The following is a 17,793-nucleotide window of genomic DNA, read 5'->3' as shown; positions in this document are numbered from 1 at the left end:
ACATTTTCTTCAAACTTAGGATGCTACAAATCCACCCTGCTGAAACCTACCACATCACCTTTGGATCCCTTTGCTCCTGGCTGGCCTGGTGGTCCAGGATTCCCCTACAAAACACAAGCATGAAAAATCTGCTCGAAATTCTCATCTGGCAATATCTTGCATGAAGTAGAAAGAACAGCATTTTTTTGTGCCCTAACAACACTGACCGTATGGAAACAATTCACGGGAACAGCCTGTGCTCAGACAGGCCTCCTGGGGGAAAGAGAGCAAGGAATTGTCTCCAGAGAGCATTTAACAGGGTATCAACTGGAGAAGAAGCAGCGCTACCCCCTCACTTGGGTGGTGCTCATGTTTGGGGAATTGGTTTGCTGAATTCCAGACCGTGCCTGGAAAACCGTGCTGAGAAGTGAGGAGGAAGGAGCCTGGTTTGGGAAAGGCCCTGCAAAAGCTACGTGCAGAACGAGTGCTCCATACGGCGAGCACATCCCCATACTGGTACTACCTCTCTTCTGCATGCTGCAGCCCTTTCCTTGGTTTGGCCTGGATGTCAGACATCAGGGAGCAACCCTGATGGAGAAGTGAAGCAATTCACCATCGCACATCCCTCCATCCCCCATCCCCCATGCTTTCATCCCTTCTTCTGGCCTTCTGGATTTTTGTGTGCTGAGAGGAAATGCTATGCAGGCTGAATGAAATGGCCCCACACTGGAGCAGCTCTCCTCAAAAGCACCATTTCCAAGTGGACCCTTCCAGCATCACGGCCATCTTGCACTGCTCATCTCCTAAGCTTTCAAATCCCTCCTGGCCTGTTCAGAAATACTGTTCCAGGGGTAGGCTATTGGGGGCGCCTCCTGTTCTATCACCTATTTTTCGGTCTCAACACATGGCTCAAATTGTCCATTTCAGAGGTGTGGGTTATGGAAATGCACACGCTGCATGTCACAGCTCAGCACACATCCCCTACTACAGCCCTTCCTACCCTCCTGCATCTGTTTTTCACATGCATGTGACACTGTTAGCTTACAATAAAGCAGCATTTCTTACAGGTAAGCCTTGCTGTCCAGGTTTTCCTCTTTCTCCATCAAGCCCTTCTTGGCCCTTAAATAAAACAAGAGAGGGAACATTTGTTTGTCCTCAGATATCTTTGTGGCAACGATGAACAAACACAGCATGCAGAGCAGGGCAGGGGAAGGTAAATATATCTGCATTCTGCTAATGCACAAATGTTGAAGCTCATGGGTAGTGTACATGCTGCTGTGGATGCACACTGGAAAGAAGTAGCTCAGAGGAACTGCTTGTCACTGTGTAAGCAGGAAGGAGTATCTTCTAATACACACAGCATCAGTTTAAGCTAACAGTTGTAGGCTGCTGTCCTACGAAATACAGCAGCAACAGTGCTGCTCTGCTGGGTTCCTGGAATGGGTTGCTCTGATCAATTACAGCAACTGGATTTTGGATGGAGGTGAGAAAGCCCATAGAGCCTTTTCAGATCAACCCCAGTTACGTCCCACATAAAGGGAATGCTCACAGCTCTGCTTTTGAGAGAAATCCTGTTAAGGTTTTGGAAGCTTCAAAATATCTAAATTAACAGAGATCTTCCTGTGAAACAATCTGCAGCCATTGGCACATCAAGTCTTGAGTTTTGTCTGGCATTACATGACCTGTCTCACACACACCTTCTCCAGGGTAATTTCCTTGATAACCACAAACCTTCCCAAGACAATCATTTCTGAATCACATACTGGGAATACGACTCACAGGATAACCAGGGTCTCCGGGCTCCCCTCGATCTCCTCTGTCACCAACAGGACCCTGCAGCAACACAACAAAGGCATGAGTTAGACGTTAAAAGTCCTGTTATCTGCAGAATCTCGATGCCTTTTGTATATTGCATAAGTAAAGAAGCAACTCAGCTCATCCCCTGGCAAAACCCAGGCCAGCATTGATTAGGGAAGGGATTTAATATCTTACTCTGTCTCCGGGTGGTCCCTGCGGGCCTTCCACCTTCCCGTCATCACCTTGTTCTCCCTGTGAGTGAAAACGCTGTCATTAACAGGCTGCAGCTGATATGGCAGATGCTTCTGTCTAGACCTGATCCAGTTTTCTCATCTCATGGGCCTCCTCACTCAAAGTCTGTGTCGATTTCACCAACTTTTCATCCACACAATGTCAAAATTATCACTATTATTTTGTTTCACGTCCTCTAGCATGCTGACTGTTCATATTTCTTCCCTAATTTCTTTGCTGGTGGTTTCTGCCCAGTCTAACCATCCTCCCCAAGGAACGAGGTACGCAGAGTTATTCTCAACAATTCCTAACGCGAAGCAAGAAGCACGTAATTAGGAAAACATGGGAAACAGTTCTGCCTCTGAATTTTATCACCAGCAGTCAAACCAAACTCTTTAATCAAGCACTTCTCCAGTCTCACTGAGTGCAGCCATGACTGCCATGGGAACAGCAGTGGTCTGGTTGGGCTCCTGCCTTCTGTGACCCCACCGTGGGCTTCTCTGATCTTCTCTCACCTTCGCCCAGGTGAGAGGGTCGGTCCCTTACACGCTAATTGCATGAGCATCTCTGCTCAGTGATGGCACGGCTCCCAGCAGGAGCCCAGAGCTCATGGTTTGGGCTGGCAGATAACTGAGCTCTCCCTAAAATATCCACAGAGAGACCCCTCAAGGGTCTCCACACAGAGGCTGCATTTCAAAATTCAATTGTGTAAGTCACTTGGGGTCACGGTGCTCTGTTTGCTCTGGAGTTTAGCTCAGACATGGCTGTTTCTTTGCTTCCCATAGAAGATAGCTATATTCCAGCTCCTCTGGTTTTTGGCTGCTCCCTATCGCTGTGTCTCTGGCACTCTGGCTCTTTGGGACGAAAGCATCTCGCAGCTCCTTTGATGTGCAGCTCCTGGAGAGAGGAGGGCTGGGGGATTCTGGCACCGTGGATCTGCCGTGTTTGCTCTGCGCGGGGCTCCTGGCACCTTCAAAGCCCAAGTCTACATGGCTATGCAGAGCCATGTTTCCTTCAGGCTCCTGCAATCCTCAGCAGCTGGATCACCCTTTCTGTGTATTTATGACTGCCTTTGAGTTTCTCTCCACTACTCTCCTCTTCTGCTGGTGTTGGAGCTGCTGATGGTAAGGATACCTGTGAAGTCTGTCAGTGGGAATTTCTCTGGGAGGTGCTTGGGTGCTTTGCTTATACGTGAAGTTTGGCAGTAACACAACTGGAGCAGTAAATAACCAGCAGGGAGAAAGATCTTTCATGGTGATGCCAAGGCTCATTTTCTTTAGGAACTGGGCACACTCTTTGGAACCAGAGCAGTACCACTCCTGAGAGATGCCGAGCCACTCTGACTTCTCATGGGGCTGAGCACCAAGCCTGAACTTTGCAGCTTGACAGAATGAGACTCGAGATTTGGCAATCTCTTGCAGTTAACCCCAATAGGCAGAAAAGAGCTCAGTACATCTCTCTTCGTTACGTGCTTGATGACGGTGGCATATTCTTCCTTTGCTGCTTCCAAATTTGTTGGATGAGCACTGCCAGTAACTCCCAGGTGGTGGTTATGCATGGCCATAACAGATCACGAGATGGGTGGTGAACCCCAGTCTTCTTGGAGGAATGTTGGTAAATGAAATATGCACAGAAACTGTGCCAGAATGGCTTAAAAATATACTGCTGAGCAATATGGATGGAGAGATTTGGGGGCAGAATAGAGGAAAAGCAAAGCAATGCCTAAAGACTTCTGCCAATGGTTTCCAGTGCTAAAGAACTTGCTGGGTGAAGTTGGCAGCAGAAGTCCTGGCAACTGGTTCACTTTCAAGCCACTATCAAAGGAGTGCAGGAGAGAGGGGAAACAAGGACACCATTTCTCAGGTCTCAGAAAAGAAACCAAACCAATCCCAGCAGACATGTTATGGTACAGCAGTCTCGGCACCAGCAGGATGTGAACACCTTGCCATGCAGAGCCGAGGTGGCTGTGATGAACTCAAGGAAGGCTCACAATTCTGGGCAGTGCCAAAACTCACAGACTCTCTCCCCAAAATCCGAGTGGCAGTTCTGTGTCTCCTTGAGTCTAATTGCCACTTTGTGCTTTGTCTTCAGAGAAAATCCTGGGGCAGTGGTCAGCTCTAGGGCTGCGAGACAGAGCTCCTCCACGACTTCCTGATGCCTCAGCTGCTCGAGAGGGAGATGAAAGGTCTGCACTAATTCTTTGGAAAGTTGCAGTGAAAAAAAGTTAGAGTAAAGGGCAGCAAAGTAAACATGTTGGGATACAAATGGAAAATGCATGGAGAAGAAGGGAAGGCTTGTTATTGTTGGCTTTCGTCCCAAAGTGAGATACGCCAGTTTGTAATTTTTAAAAGGATCCCATCTGGACTGCTTTAAGCAGCTGCCAAGTGCAGGCGTCTGCTCAGAGCAAGGCCTCTTTGAGGAGCTGTAAATGTACTAAATGTGGCCTGGTAGCTGGTCGGGATGGCACAATGCAGCTGCGTTTGCAACAGTGCCTTTCTCCACCCCATTTGCTGCTCTGGAAAAGAGAAGACCTTCCCCACCATTACGTATTCTTCTTCTTCACAAAAGCTACACTTAAAGCATAGTTTGAAGCTCACAGAGCGGCCACAGTCCTATTTCCATTTCTGCTCCTGTTCTCAGATTCAGGCTTCCATTTTAACGTTCAGACGCTTGTGTGAGGTCAGAGATGTCCGAAGGGAAGAAATCTGTCCTTGGGCTGGGATCAGCCTTAGGAGATAAGAAGGAAGGATGGGTAAGAAAACTTCTAGGTGCAAGTTTTGTGGGGCAGCTGGGTGGTGCAGCAGGTGTTGCTGGAGGCTGAGCAGGTGGCACCGGGCTCTTCTGGTTTGGCTGCAGCTGGCAGCCTGCAGCCCTACCATCCTGCAGGGCCAGGGTGAGATTTGGCTATCAATGGCCACAAACAGCTCTGACTGCTCTCAGCAGGATGCTCTGGAGTCTTTGCCAGGCTTCAGATTGGAAACTGACAATTAGAGTTTGTTTACTCATTCTTGGATAAGCTGTTACATGCTGCTGCTGAGCTCTGACAATAAAAGATCCACAATGATGGTAATAATACAAGTCTCATGTTTGGGACGATGGCTTTCAAGAAGATGGCACGTTTAAAAATGTGCAGAGATCAAGAAAAGAAAAGCAGTAGTCAAAATTTAAGCAACAGATACATATCTGCACATCTCTTCCTGCTCTAAAGCCAATGGTGACTGTGCTTTTGGTAGTCACAGCTCTCAACTTTTGCAGGATGTTCAAGCGTCAGTAGTGGGGCTGTGAGAAGCCTCTGGCCAGGCTGTCAGCTGGACAACGTGCTTGGCTGAGAGCCCTTGCATCACCCCGGGCTGTGCTTGGCTCCCATGAGTGTACACGGGCACGCTGCTGCAGGAGGCAGCAGTGCTACTGGGGAGGGCAGCATGAGAAGAGCTGGGGGTAGAAATCCAGCAAGGCAGTGATAGAGACGTGGATGAAGCAGCAGGAAACGAGAGAAAAAGCAGCATGTGCTTGTGCCTTAAGCAAAATTGCCGAGGCGGGGGATGTGTGATAGTGGAGCACAACAGCTCGCCCTGCCACATCGCCCCCTGGCCACCAGCACGAGGAGTCTGAAGGCAGAGCAGTGCGACACCCTGAAGGCAGGGTGTCCTGACACAGACACGATGCACGCGGAGCCCCGGCAGAGACGCGCCCTCGGGATCTCTGAGTCTCACTGTCTCCTTTTGCAAGCAGCAAAGCTGCTGTTTGCGCACGTCCGTCTGCAACCACCCGCAAAAACTCTCAGCTGCAGTGCTGGGGAGGTGGAAAATGAGCAAAATGAATTCACACATCTTTCCGTTTCCCTGGGACCCCGGCACTGACCGTTCCCAATCTCCACCACCTCCCTGCCCCTAATGGGGGAAGGAGCATTGCTGCTGCTACCGCGGCACGTGAGGGGCTCCAGCAGCACCGCGCGGCCAGCTGGGTCGGTTGGCCTGGGAGCATCCAGCCCTGCCGACAGGAAACCATTACAGCGTGAGTCACTGCTCCAGCCTGAACTGGTTACGGCCGCGCTGACTCAGCAAAAGGGGAAAAACGCAAGGGGAAAGCCGGTGTGCAGAGAGAGCTCTGAGTCAGCCCAGCGCCCCCCGGCGAGCCCCTCGCTGCAGCTGGGCTGAGTCACAGCAGCGAGGAGGAACGCGGGGCAAAGGCGATGGGGATCAGCTCTGCTTTGAGAACCTCCCCGGCTGGCTGTAGCGTCGGTGGCAGCAAATCAAGCACACACGAACTTGGAGATGTGGGAAATCTAGTGCTGAAGATGGCTGGGGCGAGACCCTCTTTCAAGACCAACACCGGCACATGTTTTCTTTGCTGCGGGATACAACCATTTCTACCCTTGCCCAGGCTGTGCAAGCCTCCAGGGGCCAAGCTTTGGTGCTGATGCTGTAATGGTGATGCTGCAGAGCTGAGCAGTGCTGGTTTTCATGCACTGCAGAGCTGCTTTGCTGCCTTACCTTCTCACCCTTCGGCCCCGGTGGTCCAATTGGCCCTGGTGGTCCTGCGTGTCCCTGCAGAGAGCAGACAGTGCGTGAGGAGACAGGAAGGAGCAGTCTGAGCCAAAGTCCTGCTTGGATTTCTGACATAGCCACATGCTGGAGTGGTACATTTGTTACAGCTAAGAACTGTTAGGAGATGGAGGATGAAAATGAAGCTCTCACCTGGTAACCTTTCAAGCCAGGCTCCCCCTGAGCACCCATCCTTCCTGGAGCACCCTGCAGAAGCAAGCAAAGGAAGAACCATGAGAGCAGCCTGCAGGCGTAACCCACAGGCGTGGGATGCACTGGGTATGAATTCTTCATCTGCCCTTTTGGACATCTTTATATCCAGATTAGCATTGTGCTAGGGAGTCCACCAGTGAGACCAATCCCATGCGTGACCTAATCCTGAACTGCAGGGAGGAAACCTTTCGGTGTGGGTTCTGAGGGCAGGAAGGGAGTTTTCTGGGTTGCGATGAGGGCGTTGCAAAAGCTCTTTGTTGCATCTCTATCAATCTGCACAAAAAGGTTTAAGCCAGATCATCAGATTAAAATGGATTGCAACCTTTCCAGATAAACCCATTTAGTGTGGAAGAAAACCCTTTCCTCAAGACAGGCTGCAGAGACGTGCTCAGTCCAACGCACTGCTGCTCAGACACTGCTCGACTTGCTGTGAAATAATCCATGGAGATGTTGCCAATGAGTAGAGAAGACATATGGGGTGGACATAATTTCTGATGCAGGAAAACACTATCAGCAGAACCCTTATTCCATCATTCATTTGCTACTGTTCTGAAACATCACCACCATTCCTAGTTCATAAGTAACTCCTGATTTACACTGAGTTCAACCAAACAAAGTGCAAAAAGTTTCCTTACCAGCCTGCAATACATGAGGAGGTTCTTGTTACTTACTGCTGCATAATGAATTCATTTGTTTCACATAAATTAACTTTCTTCCCTCCCTGTCATACTACTGTTGCTGAAAACCTCACCTTCAGGCCCCAATTCAAACTCTTTCCCATGCTATATTTCCTCTTGTTGCAATTATTTTAGATAAGTAGATCAAGAGTGGGTGTAGAAACAGGGCAGAAATCCAAGGCAGAGTTCCTTCTATCAACACAGTTTGACTTAAAAGTGCACTGACTGTGCAGTCTCAAAGGGAAATATCTTAGCAAAAATAGCTGTCAGACCACTCCATTTACAAGCAAAAATCCCCAACATTTCATCCTGTCTGGGGAATTGTACAGAACCACCACAATGCAGTGTGAGCTGGGGTCACGGGGCATCATTGCCACCATCATGGAGCCTCTCCTCTGCTGCTCAGTGCAAGTGTTATGCTCTTTCGGTCTATTTAACATCTGCCATCATTTCACTCCCTCTGATCTGAAGGCCCTGTTGGGCTCTCTGCTCTCTAGGCCCACGCCCAGCACAGCTAACCACATTTCTGGTCTTGTGTTCAACCATTTGCAGAGCTCTTCTCACCATAGGTCCCAGGGTACCTCGGGATCCTTTAGGGCCTTGGTTCCCCTTCGGCCCCTCCTTCCCTGGAGGTCCTGTCTCGCCAAGCTGCCCCTGGTAGCCCTTGCTGCCCTGCAGAATGAAAGCACACAGGTTAACACAGGACAACACAGCTTCTACAGACAACTACAAGGGTGCTGAGGCACCAGTGTGAGGGTGGTGAGATGCTGGCACATCCAGAGGAGTTATGGATGCCCCATCCTTTGAGGTGCTCATGGCCAGGCTGGATGGGCCTTGGCAACCTGACCTGGTGGAGGTTGGTGTTCTGTTCATTGCAGGGGGCTTGGAACTAAATGATCCTTAAAGTCCCTTCCAACTCACACCATTATATGATTCTATGATCAATGATGAGCAAAGAAAATGAGATCCAGAGGAGGAACTGTTATCAGTGGCAGATGTTCTTACCTTCTGGCCAGGCTTGCCCTTTTCCCCCTGTTTTCCTGGTTTCCCTTCTGGTCCCTAGGGAGTACAAAAAAAAAAAAAAAAAAAAAGCTATTGGAATGAGAAAGCAGATAAATCCAATCCCAACCAGCACGCCGTTCACTTTGCTGGTGCACGCAACCCTAACAGCATCCTTACCCATCCTGTTCTACTCCCAAGGGAGCCAACAGGGTGGGTAGGCAGCAATGCAGGCAAGGACACAGTTCCCAGGTATTACAGCATGGCCAAGTTCATCTTTGAGTTGCTCCACCACATGGATGAACAGGAAACCTCGTGGCTTAGAGGAGGACAGATCTCTGTGCCCAGTGACTACAGAACATTGCTGCAAGGAGATGTTTTTCATCTGCTCATATCAAGGACCTGCGGGTGATGGAAAGCCATCACATGTCTGTCCCTGAGGATGCAAAAGGGGAATTTCAGTACTGTTCAAAACATGGGAGCCACGTTTCCTCTGACCCCTACACAACTCTTCCTCTGGCCCATGAGCAGGGCAGCCATCTGCGCACTGCTGCTCACAGAGCCGTACTGCTCACCACCAACTGATGCACTGAATTGGATGTCAGTACTCTGATATGGCTCTAGAATAATGGCAATGCAAATACTGCTTAAGCAGCAATTCTTTATCTTCCGTCTGCAAAAACAGACAGTTGTTTCATTGTCTATCTAGCTGTCATACACAACTTTTTGATTACAATGCAAAAGCTCTCCCTTTATGCTATTATTGCAATAGACAGCACACAGAAATCACAACATCCTGATCTCAGCTAGAAATAGGTTGGGATGGGAAACTTCAGGTAGGAGCCACAGTGCTGAGAGAGATGCTGGCCTGTTTTGTGCACCTACATGGGTGCCTCCATGCAGCAGACCCTGCCAGCCATCCTTGCAGATGACGTGAGCTGTGGCAAGCACAGAGTTCAGCACACTCTCCTGAGGGAGCCCAGGGAATTTATTTTTTCAGTGTTTGGCCCCGCTGGCTGCAATGCAGACAACATATTTTGGATCTGGCTGAATCAAGCAAAAGCACCACTGAAGAAAATAACTCATAATTTTTGGCAATCGTGACGAACATTTCAACAGCATCTACACACCAGTGCAGCATCTCTCCCTCCGCAGGGTCGGGTAAGGCGTAGTGCCAATCTCTGCTGATGTTGCAGAGAGCTATTGGTCTCTCAGGTGAACAAAAGCAACTTACAAATGCAACCATGCCTGAGGGGTTCTGCTCCGATCTGAAACATGGGCCTCCTGAGTGCCGGCTCTTAACACAAAGGAGCAATTCAGGCTTCTAATAGCCCTGAAGAATCGTATCACTCCTTCACCTCCCCAGAGGGAATAGCTCCACTTTCGGTAAGCACCTCAAGTGCACACCTTGCCAACACCTCCAGAGCTTCACAAAGGATGGTTCACAAAGGATGGGAGGACTCCACAGGTCCTGTTCTTCTCTTCCATTTTGCTTGAGGCTTTGTTTGCTGTTTTCGTGCTGCCCTTTTCCAAGAGGACACTTTTGCAATTAGTTTCCCACAGGCGATGAAGTGAGGGTCACCCAGAAGTGAGGGTCACCCACATGCTGTACACTGATGAGCACAAAGCATCCTCACCAATGGCAGCATCCAACTGGGCCACCCCTAGCTCATTGTGCAGCCAACCCAACACGGGACGAGGAACCAGACACCCAACTGTGCCATGTATACATCACTGGATATATCAGATAGCTACTGGATATTATATATTTTGGGTATATATATGTCATTGCACAGCTGACCTTCTCTGCACCAATACTGAGATGCTTATTGGCCTGAAAATTTGGAGACTGAGTAGCAGTATCACTCACAAAACAAGCCGTGAAGAGTAATGATGCAACTGAGATTTCTAATTAGTTGCATCATATTTTTTCTTCATGGAATGGGCAGTAAGATTTTTTTGGAATTACAGGCAGTGGATATTTCTTGTGAATTGGAGAAAGCCCATTTTAAGCTAAATCTGTTCCTGGCCCTGGTGATGGCTGAGTTGCCAATCTTCTCCAGCAGAATAATCCTGCACATTGAGATGTGCTCTTGAATCGCTGTGCTGCAAAGGCCCTTGAATCAAAGACTTCCATGTTACTTGTACTTGCCTCCCCAGGATCAGGGTGTGTTACACTTTGAACAAATGCAGGCAGCAGTGCATGGATTGGATGAACCCCTTATAAACGTGCAGGGCAGATGGGCCCTTTGTTCCTGCAGGAGGTCACAGGGATCCCATAGCCAAATTGAAGGGGTTGTTTGTTGTACAGCCTGGTTCCCACTCCTGATGCATCTCCCATAGAAGCCATGACTGAAATTCGCTTCTGCCCTGCACCCAGAATGTCTTTGCTTTCTGGGAAGGCAGGTTTGGACCTTCACTCTTCCTCCTAAGAGACATTTCCAAATTGCTCCTAAAACCTGCATTCAACGCTTGAATCTTGAAGTGCAGATATAGGACTAGAGTCACATGGGAGAAGGGAAAAGCAAAACGAATCCCATCTTCAACAGCCCAAGTCCTGTCCACAGCATTAAACTCGTCCACAGGAGACTGTGCTGTGTTCACACAGGGTCTTGCTGTCCCTAGTTGTTCCAGACCACCTTTCCATGTTGGTGGGGTCTCAGCACAGATATGGGCTCTGATAAACTGCCTGGTGCTGCAGTGACCTCACTGCGCAGGGATGTTCACCATCTCCAGAATGTCCTCCTGACTCCTCCAGCTGGGATGTGCTCCTTCTTCATGGCTGGGAATGAAATCTTGGCAATACCTCTGCCTCTGGTCAGCGATAGCCGTGAGCCCAGCTGTCACTTGTGGTCAACCAGAAATCATCCCATGAGGCTCTCCCACCGAGCCAGCTCTTGTTGAAAGCTTTGCTGGTATGAATAAATGGGTTCAACCATGCTGGCAACACTGGCAGCAGAGACATGGCTTGCAGATCCTGCAGTCTCAGCCACCTCCTCAAATGGAGCAAGCTCTATCAGCTAGGGATATTTCCATGCTCCACCAGCACTGCTTTCTAGGACTCTGGCCAGAGGAGCTCTGCTGGTGAGCGGGAAGCCTACCATATGTCTGATATTCCTGGATGTGCTTTCTCCAGCTGCACAGGAATTTAGCCCAGATGAATGTAGAGACAGCTCAACATTTGCCTGGGGTTCCCAGAGATGTGGTATCTTTCCTTGTGTTGTTCCTGATGCTGAGGATGTTTGTTGCAATCCCAGATATGTCTTGGTTTGCACAGTTCCAAGAAATCACTGCACTGACAAATGGCAGGGACACACAGGCCATGGCCAGCCCAAAAACCATTTGGTCGCCTTCAAAAAAGGTCAGATTTCCCTTTTTCCCATTCTTCTGACTCATTTATCCAGGAATGGAAAAACTGGGGCCAGAAGAGGGGAAAAAAACCCAACACTGATAAATCAAATTCCGTAGGACAGAATTTGTTCTGAATGCATTCTGTGATTCGCGCAGGGTCTCCATAGCCTCTCAGGGATCTGGCACCTTTTGGTGCCTATTTCATTGCAACGTGAAGTTTCCAGGCTTCCCACTGTCCTGAGCAATGAGGGGCGGAAGATGGAGAGGAGTTTATACATCAGAATGATTCATTCCAGGTTCTTTTTGCTAGATTCAGATCAGCTGGGTTAGCGTGCCAAGGCACTAAACACTTGATGCCTTTATTTTTGAGGTTTGTAGACATTTTGTTGTATGAAAAAGCAAATCTTCCTTCCAGGCTTCTTCCGTGAGCAAGATTACTTCTAAATGGTGATTTTGTGTACTGCGCTCCTCATTAGAGAAGCATGTTAGTTCCATCTGAAGATAATGGTATTAGTGACGAGGAACAGCAGAAGGCAGCAGTTGTAACAAATTCACATGCCTTAAGGTATGCTAAAATATCCCAGGGAAGCAAAATTCCATTGCCAGCTTCAATAAGGACCCACTTCTTTAAGGTCTTGTAGTACAGCATGAGACGATCGCCTGTGGCAGAAGCCGAATGATTTATTTTTCAATGCAAATTGATGAGTTTTTAAGGACAAAAAAAAGGCTCTGGGCTGCTGATGGCCTTGGCAGCAATGTCGGCTCTCTCGCACAGCACAGTGTTAATGCGAGCAAACAGATGCGCAGCCCAGCTTTAAATTCTCAAGTCATCAACAGTTGAAATCTATGTTACAACAACAGCACAGAGAAAAACAAAATAAGGAAGTTGAATGAACTGCAGAGAGATATGCCCCAAGCAGAGCCAAGCAGGGCTCTGCTGCAGACCCAACTTCCCCTACGCTTTGCGATGCTCCGCACATACGCAGGGGTGTCAGGAAGTGATCTCAAGGACAGCACTCACCAGCCTGGTTGGAGCCAAGGAGCACCACGACTCCTGGTTCTTCAGAGGGCAACTTTCCTTTTTTTTCTTGCAGATCACAACTGGAAGAGAGCATGGTGCCTGGAAAGACACCTTCCCAAATCCCATCTCGGATGGGTTCAGCATTACTTGATGCTGTTATGCAGAATGCTTCCAGATGTTTTGCCTGTCAGTAAGTGGAGGTCTGAGGTCACTCCTTCCTACCAAATATGAGGCAGGAAGAAATAGAAGAACCAGAACACAGCCAGTGAGTAAAGAAAAGAAAGTGCCAATGGTGATGGGAAAGATGGTGATAGTTGGAGGCACTGGAAGCAGGAAGGGCAGAAAAGCTAAAGCGGTGAAGGTAGTAAGCATGAAACATAGGACGACCATGCCCATATTGTTCAAGGCCCAGCCAGCCAGCTCATTTAAAGGGAAATGAAAAAGCCCCGTATCATTTCCTACTGCTCAGCAATGTCTCCATATGAGAACCTCTACTTAATAAACTTTGATCGAGAGAAGCCTGCCCCGTATAGGACAGTTCACAAGCACTCAGGAAATTAGTGGGATTATTGGGGCCGGGCATTTGAAGACATAAATGTTTTGGATTTATAAGAAACACATTTCCTAATCTCTATGCCTAGCCGTAGTTTGAAAGCGGAGGAAACACAAGAAGCAGCTCCTGAATGGGTATGGGGAAAGAAGAAAGACTCAACTATTCCTGAGAAGAAAGACCTGATTGTATTGCAAGGTTCAGAGGGCTTTGCTGGGAGCACTGGGAAGCAATGGGCCATTGGCTTGCTTGCAGAAACCCAAGTGGTGAGTGCAGGTACAGCTGGCTGGTTGACTTCAAAGAGAAAGTGAGATGGGGAAACCCTACAAGAAGACGTTGGATGGAGAAACTATTCTTAGCATTGCCATGATCTTCTTTCCAGCTGAGTTCCTCAACTTAGAATACGGAAAGCAAACAAAAACCTTGTACGCCAACCTCCCTGCTTCAGAGCGAGTCCTTGTCTGTATGCAGACACTGCTCCAAAATATTCAATTTTTGATTTTCTGGATGGGAACATTTATTTGACTCACTGTTTTCTAAGCAGTCGTAGCATAAGGTAGCAAAGAAGATTGTGCACAGAGCTGTGCTCTGAGTTGCTCTGGTTTGGGCCAATAGCTCTGAACTCCTACTCATTTGTTGTCTCTGGAAGAGCCTTTTTTCCCCTTTCTTCCTCTATTTCCACATCCCTAAGGCAGCCCATGAGACAAAGATGGTGCCTTGATGGATGGATGGGGGGTGCAGGAGAAGTGCAAGCCCTCAACCACCGAGCTTGGAAGCTCCCACAAAAGATGTTATCAAAATGCCCCAAAGAATTGGCCATTTCGGAAGCTGACAACCAGGAAGAAAGCAACAGAGAGAGCACTCGGTCAGCATAACTCCTATTTATGACAACGAGCACTACTCAGGTCATTTTTCCTTCCTCAAACAACAGGGGTTAACATCTTCCTTCTGAAGGACACAAACGCCCTGGGGTTGTGGAAGAGGAGGGGAATGAAATCCTCTCTCTTGCAATAAGGAGGGGAATCTTGGAGTAACTGCACAAAAAGCGCGTCTCCTTCGTCTGAGTCAGGAAAGAAACCGTGCCAAGTCAATGGGATTTATTTCAAATTCTGGCTCATTTCAACTCCTATTAACTCTAAATGAGGACCAGCTGGGAGCAGCCTCCTTCCCAAGCGGCAGAGGCCATGCAGCGCCGACCAGCACGCATCCAGGACCGATGGGATGCAGGGATGGCTGTGGCACACTCTGGGGGGCTCAGAGCATCGGGTGGGCTCAGCCATAGCACCTAACTATAAATCTTCCAAACAGCAAAATCCACGTACCTCCCCATCAAAAGGGATGTTTAGATTTCCACAGAAGACAAACCTGGGGCCATTGGAGAAGCAGCTGTTACTAGAGCTAAAGAAGGACTGCAGATGAGGGCAGTGTTGCCCTGGGATTGCAGCACTGTTCCCAGAAGGAGAAGGAGAACCTGGGGGGAGCTCTTCACCAACCCTCGCTCCAGCCCGATTCAGAGCAAAGGGCTTAAGCACGTTTACTTCACTCCAGAGCTGCCCCATTCTCCTTTGATTTTTGATGCAGCTCAGCCAAGGACAACCCCATGTCCACGAGTTTAAGGGGCTTCTTCCAGTAGAGGCTCCATGGACCAGTGCACAAACCTTGACTTTACCAGGAAACAACAGCTCAGCACATTATCAGAAAAACCCCACAGCTTCCTGTGTGGACAACTGAAGCTGAAGCCAGAAGTGATTCCAGGACCCAGTATTTTCAGAAAGCTGAGTGCCATGTCACTGCAGTGGTGCTGCCATCTGTGGCTGAGCTCATGTGTTCACAGTGAATGGCTGGACTCCATGAGAGCAGAGCAAGGAGCTTTGCTGCAGAAAATCTTTGAATCATGTTTTCAGTGGCAGGAAACAGAAAAGAACAAAGAGCAAAAAACCACTCTGGGACAAATTCGGCTGTAAGTGCTGTTTGGACAGCTTTATACTAGAGCAGTGTGTTGGATGAGAATTAGCTTCTGCCCAGCTCACTCAGAAACCAGTTCATCTCAGCTGTGTCCACAGTGCGGCGTTTCTGGAGAAAAAACATGAATTCAGAGCTGAAGGTCCATCCTGAGCAGCACATCTTCCTTCCACTTCAGGATTTTAGCTTGTAGATGATGGGGAAACAAGAAGAGCATGTGTAAGCCAACGGGAGAGATACTGTCCTCAGGACACCACCCAGGGCTGTGCGTGGGGAGTGACACAGCTGAGCCCACGGGGCTGCAGCCAGGAGCCACGCATGTTCCCGGTGCTTCTCAGCTGGAGAGTGGCTTTGCCCTTTCCAAAGCACTCTGAGTTCCCTCAAAAAGCCTTCTCAGATCTCCACCCTGGTCCAGTTCTGTCACTCAACATTCTGGAAGAGCAAACAAAAGCACTTTGACCATGTCACACCCGAGCAAAGGGATTTACCAGCCCTCGGAGCTCCTCCGGTTTGTTGATACACATCTGCACCATACAGCACACACAGCCAGATTTGCTCTGATGTAATTGTTTATGGCCATTTTTACCACTGGAGCATCTGGCTCAAAGCTCTCTGCGTCCTGATGTGGCTTGAATGACACTGCAGATAGAATTTCAGGTTAAAAAGGAAGTGGGAAAAGAAAAGAGCTCAGCTCCTAATTTTGCTGAACAATGAGGGATTTTCTTATTTCAGAGCATGTTGCATTTCATTACCTACAGGCTCTCCAATTGCTTTCCTGGAACTGTAAAAACCTTGCTATCAGATGTCGGCTTTGTATGACAACCAGCACATTATGAAAACCACAGAGCGCAGCCACGGAGCAGCTGGAAACCCACCGCCTGCCTCCTGCCAACTGGCCTGGGCCCTTCGTGCAGCCAGCAGCGGGTCAGTCTGCACTGCTGGCTGCAACCTCTGCTTCCTTTCATGCTTTATTGTAAAGCATGCGATTGTCAGGCAGTCAGATCCTTTGGAAATGCACATTATTCTTCAACAACGCTCAACACGCCCAACGTTGGTTGGGTATTTTGGACTGCATGGCACTGTTCCCCTTATATGATTACCAGCTATGATGAATTAGCTTTTCATTTTGGTGAACTACACGGGTGCTTGCACTGCTGATGAACACCCTGCTGGAGCTCAAAGAGCTGCTCCATCTTTCATGCATCCCCATCCTGCCTTGCTGACGCTGCAGGGGACAACACCTGCTCCTCTCACTGTTGACCTGGACCTACATCTCCAGTCTCCAATGGGGGATGCCCAACCTGCTGCTCTGCAAGGGGAAGAGATTACCACCTCCTTGTTGTTCTCACTTGGTCAATCAGAGGTCAAGTGGCCAAGTCTGGAAGAATCAAGATGAAGTGACAACAAAGAGTAGGCATTAGAGGAAGTGGGAAACCACTGCAAAGAGATATCAGGTGGGACAGGAGCTCAGAAGGGATGCACATCTCTGATGGAAATTCTGAAATCTCAGCTGGATCCTGCACTTAGCTGTACGTTGGTGTTTCAGATGCTTTGACTCCTCCCTCCCTACCAGAGGGACAACTGGCAGAAGCAGGACCTAGAGCTGAATGGAGCAGTGTGAACTTGGACAGTGTGACCAAAGATAGAGGATACTTGTGTGTCACAGCTCCAGCTGCCTCGAGCCCTGCCAGCCACAGCTGGGAGACTCACAGGCCATCTCCGTTTGTTTGCTGAAATCCACTGGCTTTGAATTGTGCACAAACTATCCCTGGAGACTCAGTTGGGGCCTCCCTGCTGCTTTTGTTTGGGATTTAAAAACCGGATTGCTAACACGGGGGATGGCTGAGCCAAGTTCAAGCTAATGATCTTTGAAAAACGTTTCCTGAGCACCCAGGGAGGCTTGGGTGCACTTGGTCAATAATGTACCAGCTTTGGCATGGCTTCCTGGAAAACACAACCTTGCTCACAAAGCCAGACCTGTAGGACCAATTGCTGGGTGAAAGCCTCTTTCTGCACGACCCAGTAGAACTGCATGGCTCAAAGCAAGCTCTCTGCCTCTTCCCATTTCTCTTGCTGCTCTGTCGCCAAGCGGTGTGTGAGTTCCTACAAGCCCAGCCAAGTCCTACCTGCTCTGGGGCCACGTGAGGAACTGCCAACACCAGGTCTTTCCCCCGGGCCAGTATGTGCAAAGCAGGCTGAAAATGTACGGCCAGATCCTCATTTCCTACATGTGTCCAGAGCATACAATGCTGGAGAGCCTTTTTCCTTTAGACATAAGCAAGATCAAGATGAAGACTAAACATGCCCTTGGTGTTAAGGAAAATTCTTCAGGAAGTGGTTTAGCTGTAGTGGTTTGCAGAGCGAGAGCCAAGCCAAGGTGCTGGAGAAGTTTGTCTATGGCTGTGCATGAGCATCATCTTCCTCGAGCCAATATGAACCTCTTCCAGCAGCAGAAGGTGAGCTGCACAG

At 49.0% G+C, this 17,793-nt stretch overlaps 1 protein-coding gene across 1 annotated transcript in view; it reads right to left on the bottom strand.

The window, feature by feature from the left end:
- COL27A1 (collagen type XXVII alpha 1 chain) overlaps positions 1–17,793 on the bottom strand; it is a gene marked incomplete at both ends in the record, with an annotated part of 124,429 nt that overhangs the window by 10,702 nt on the left and 95,934 nt on the right. The window contains 8 exons of the mRNA XM_079544868.1: positions 51–104; positions 1,045–1,098; positions 1,759–1,812; positions 1,972–2,028; positions 6,501–6,554; positions 6,705–6,758; positions 8,006–8,113; positions 8,447–8,500. Coding sequence (XP_079400994.1) covers positions 51–104; positions 1,045–1,098; positions 1,759–1,812; positions 1,972–2,028; positions 6,501–6,554; positions 6,705–6,758; positions 8,006–8,113; positions 8,447–8,500 — 489 coding nt within the window. The remainder of the gene's footprint in view (positions 1–50; positions 105–1,044; positions 1,099–1,758; positions 1,813–1,971; positions 2,029–6,500; positions 6,555–6,704; positions 6,759–8,005; positions 8,114–8,446; positions 8,501–17,793) is intronic.

This window comes from Tetrao urogallus (genome assembly GCF_951394365.1).
Source record: "Tetrao urogallus genome assembly, chromosome: 19".
NCBI lineage: Eukaryota > Metazoa > Chordata > Aves > Galliformes > Phasianidae > Tetrao > Tetrao urogallus.
This window is presented reverse-complemented; position numbering and strand designations above follow the sequence as displayed.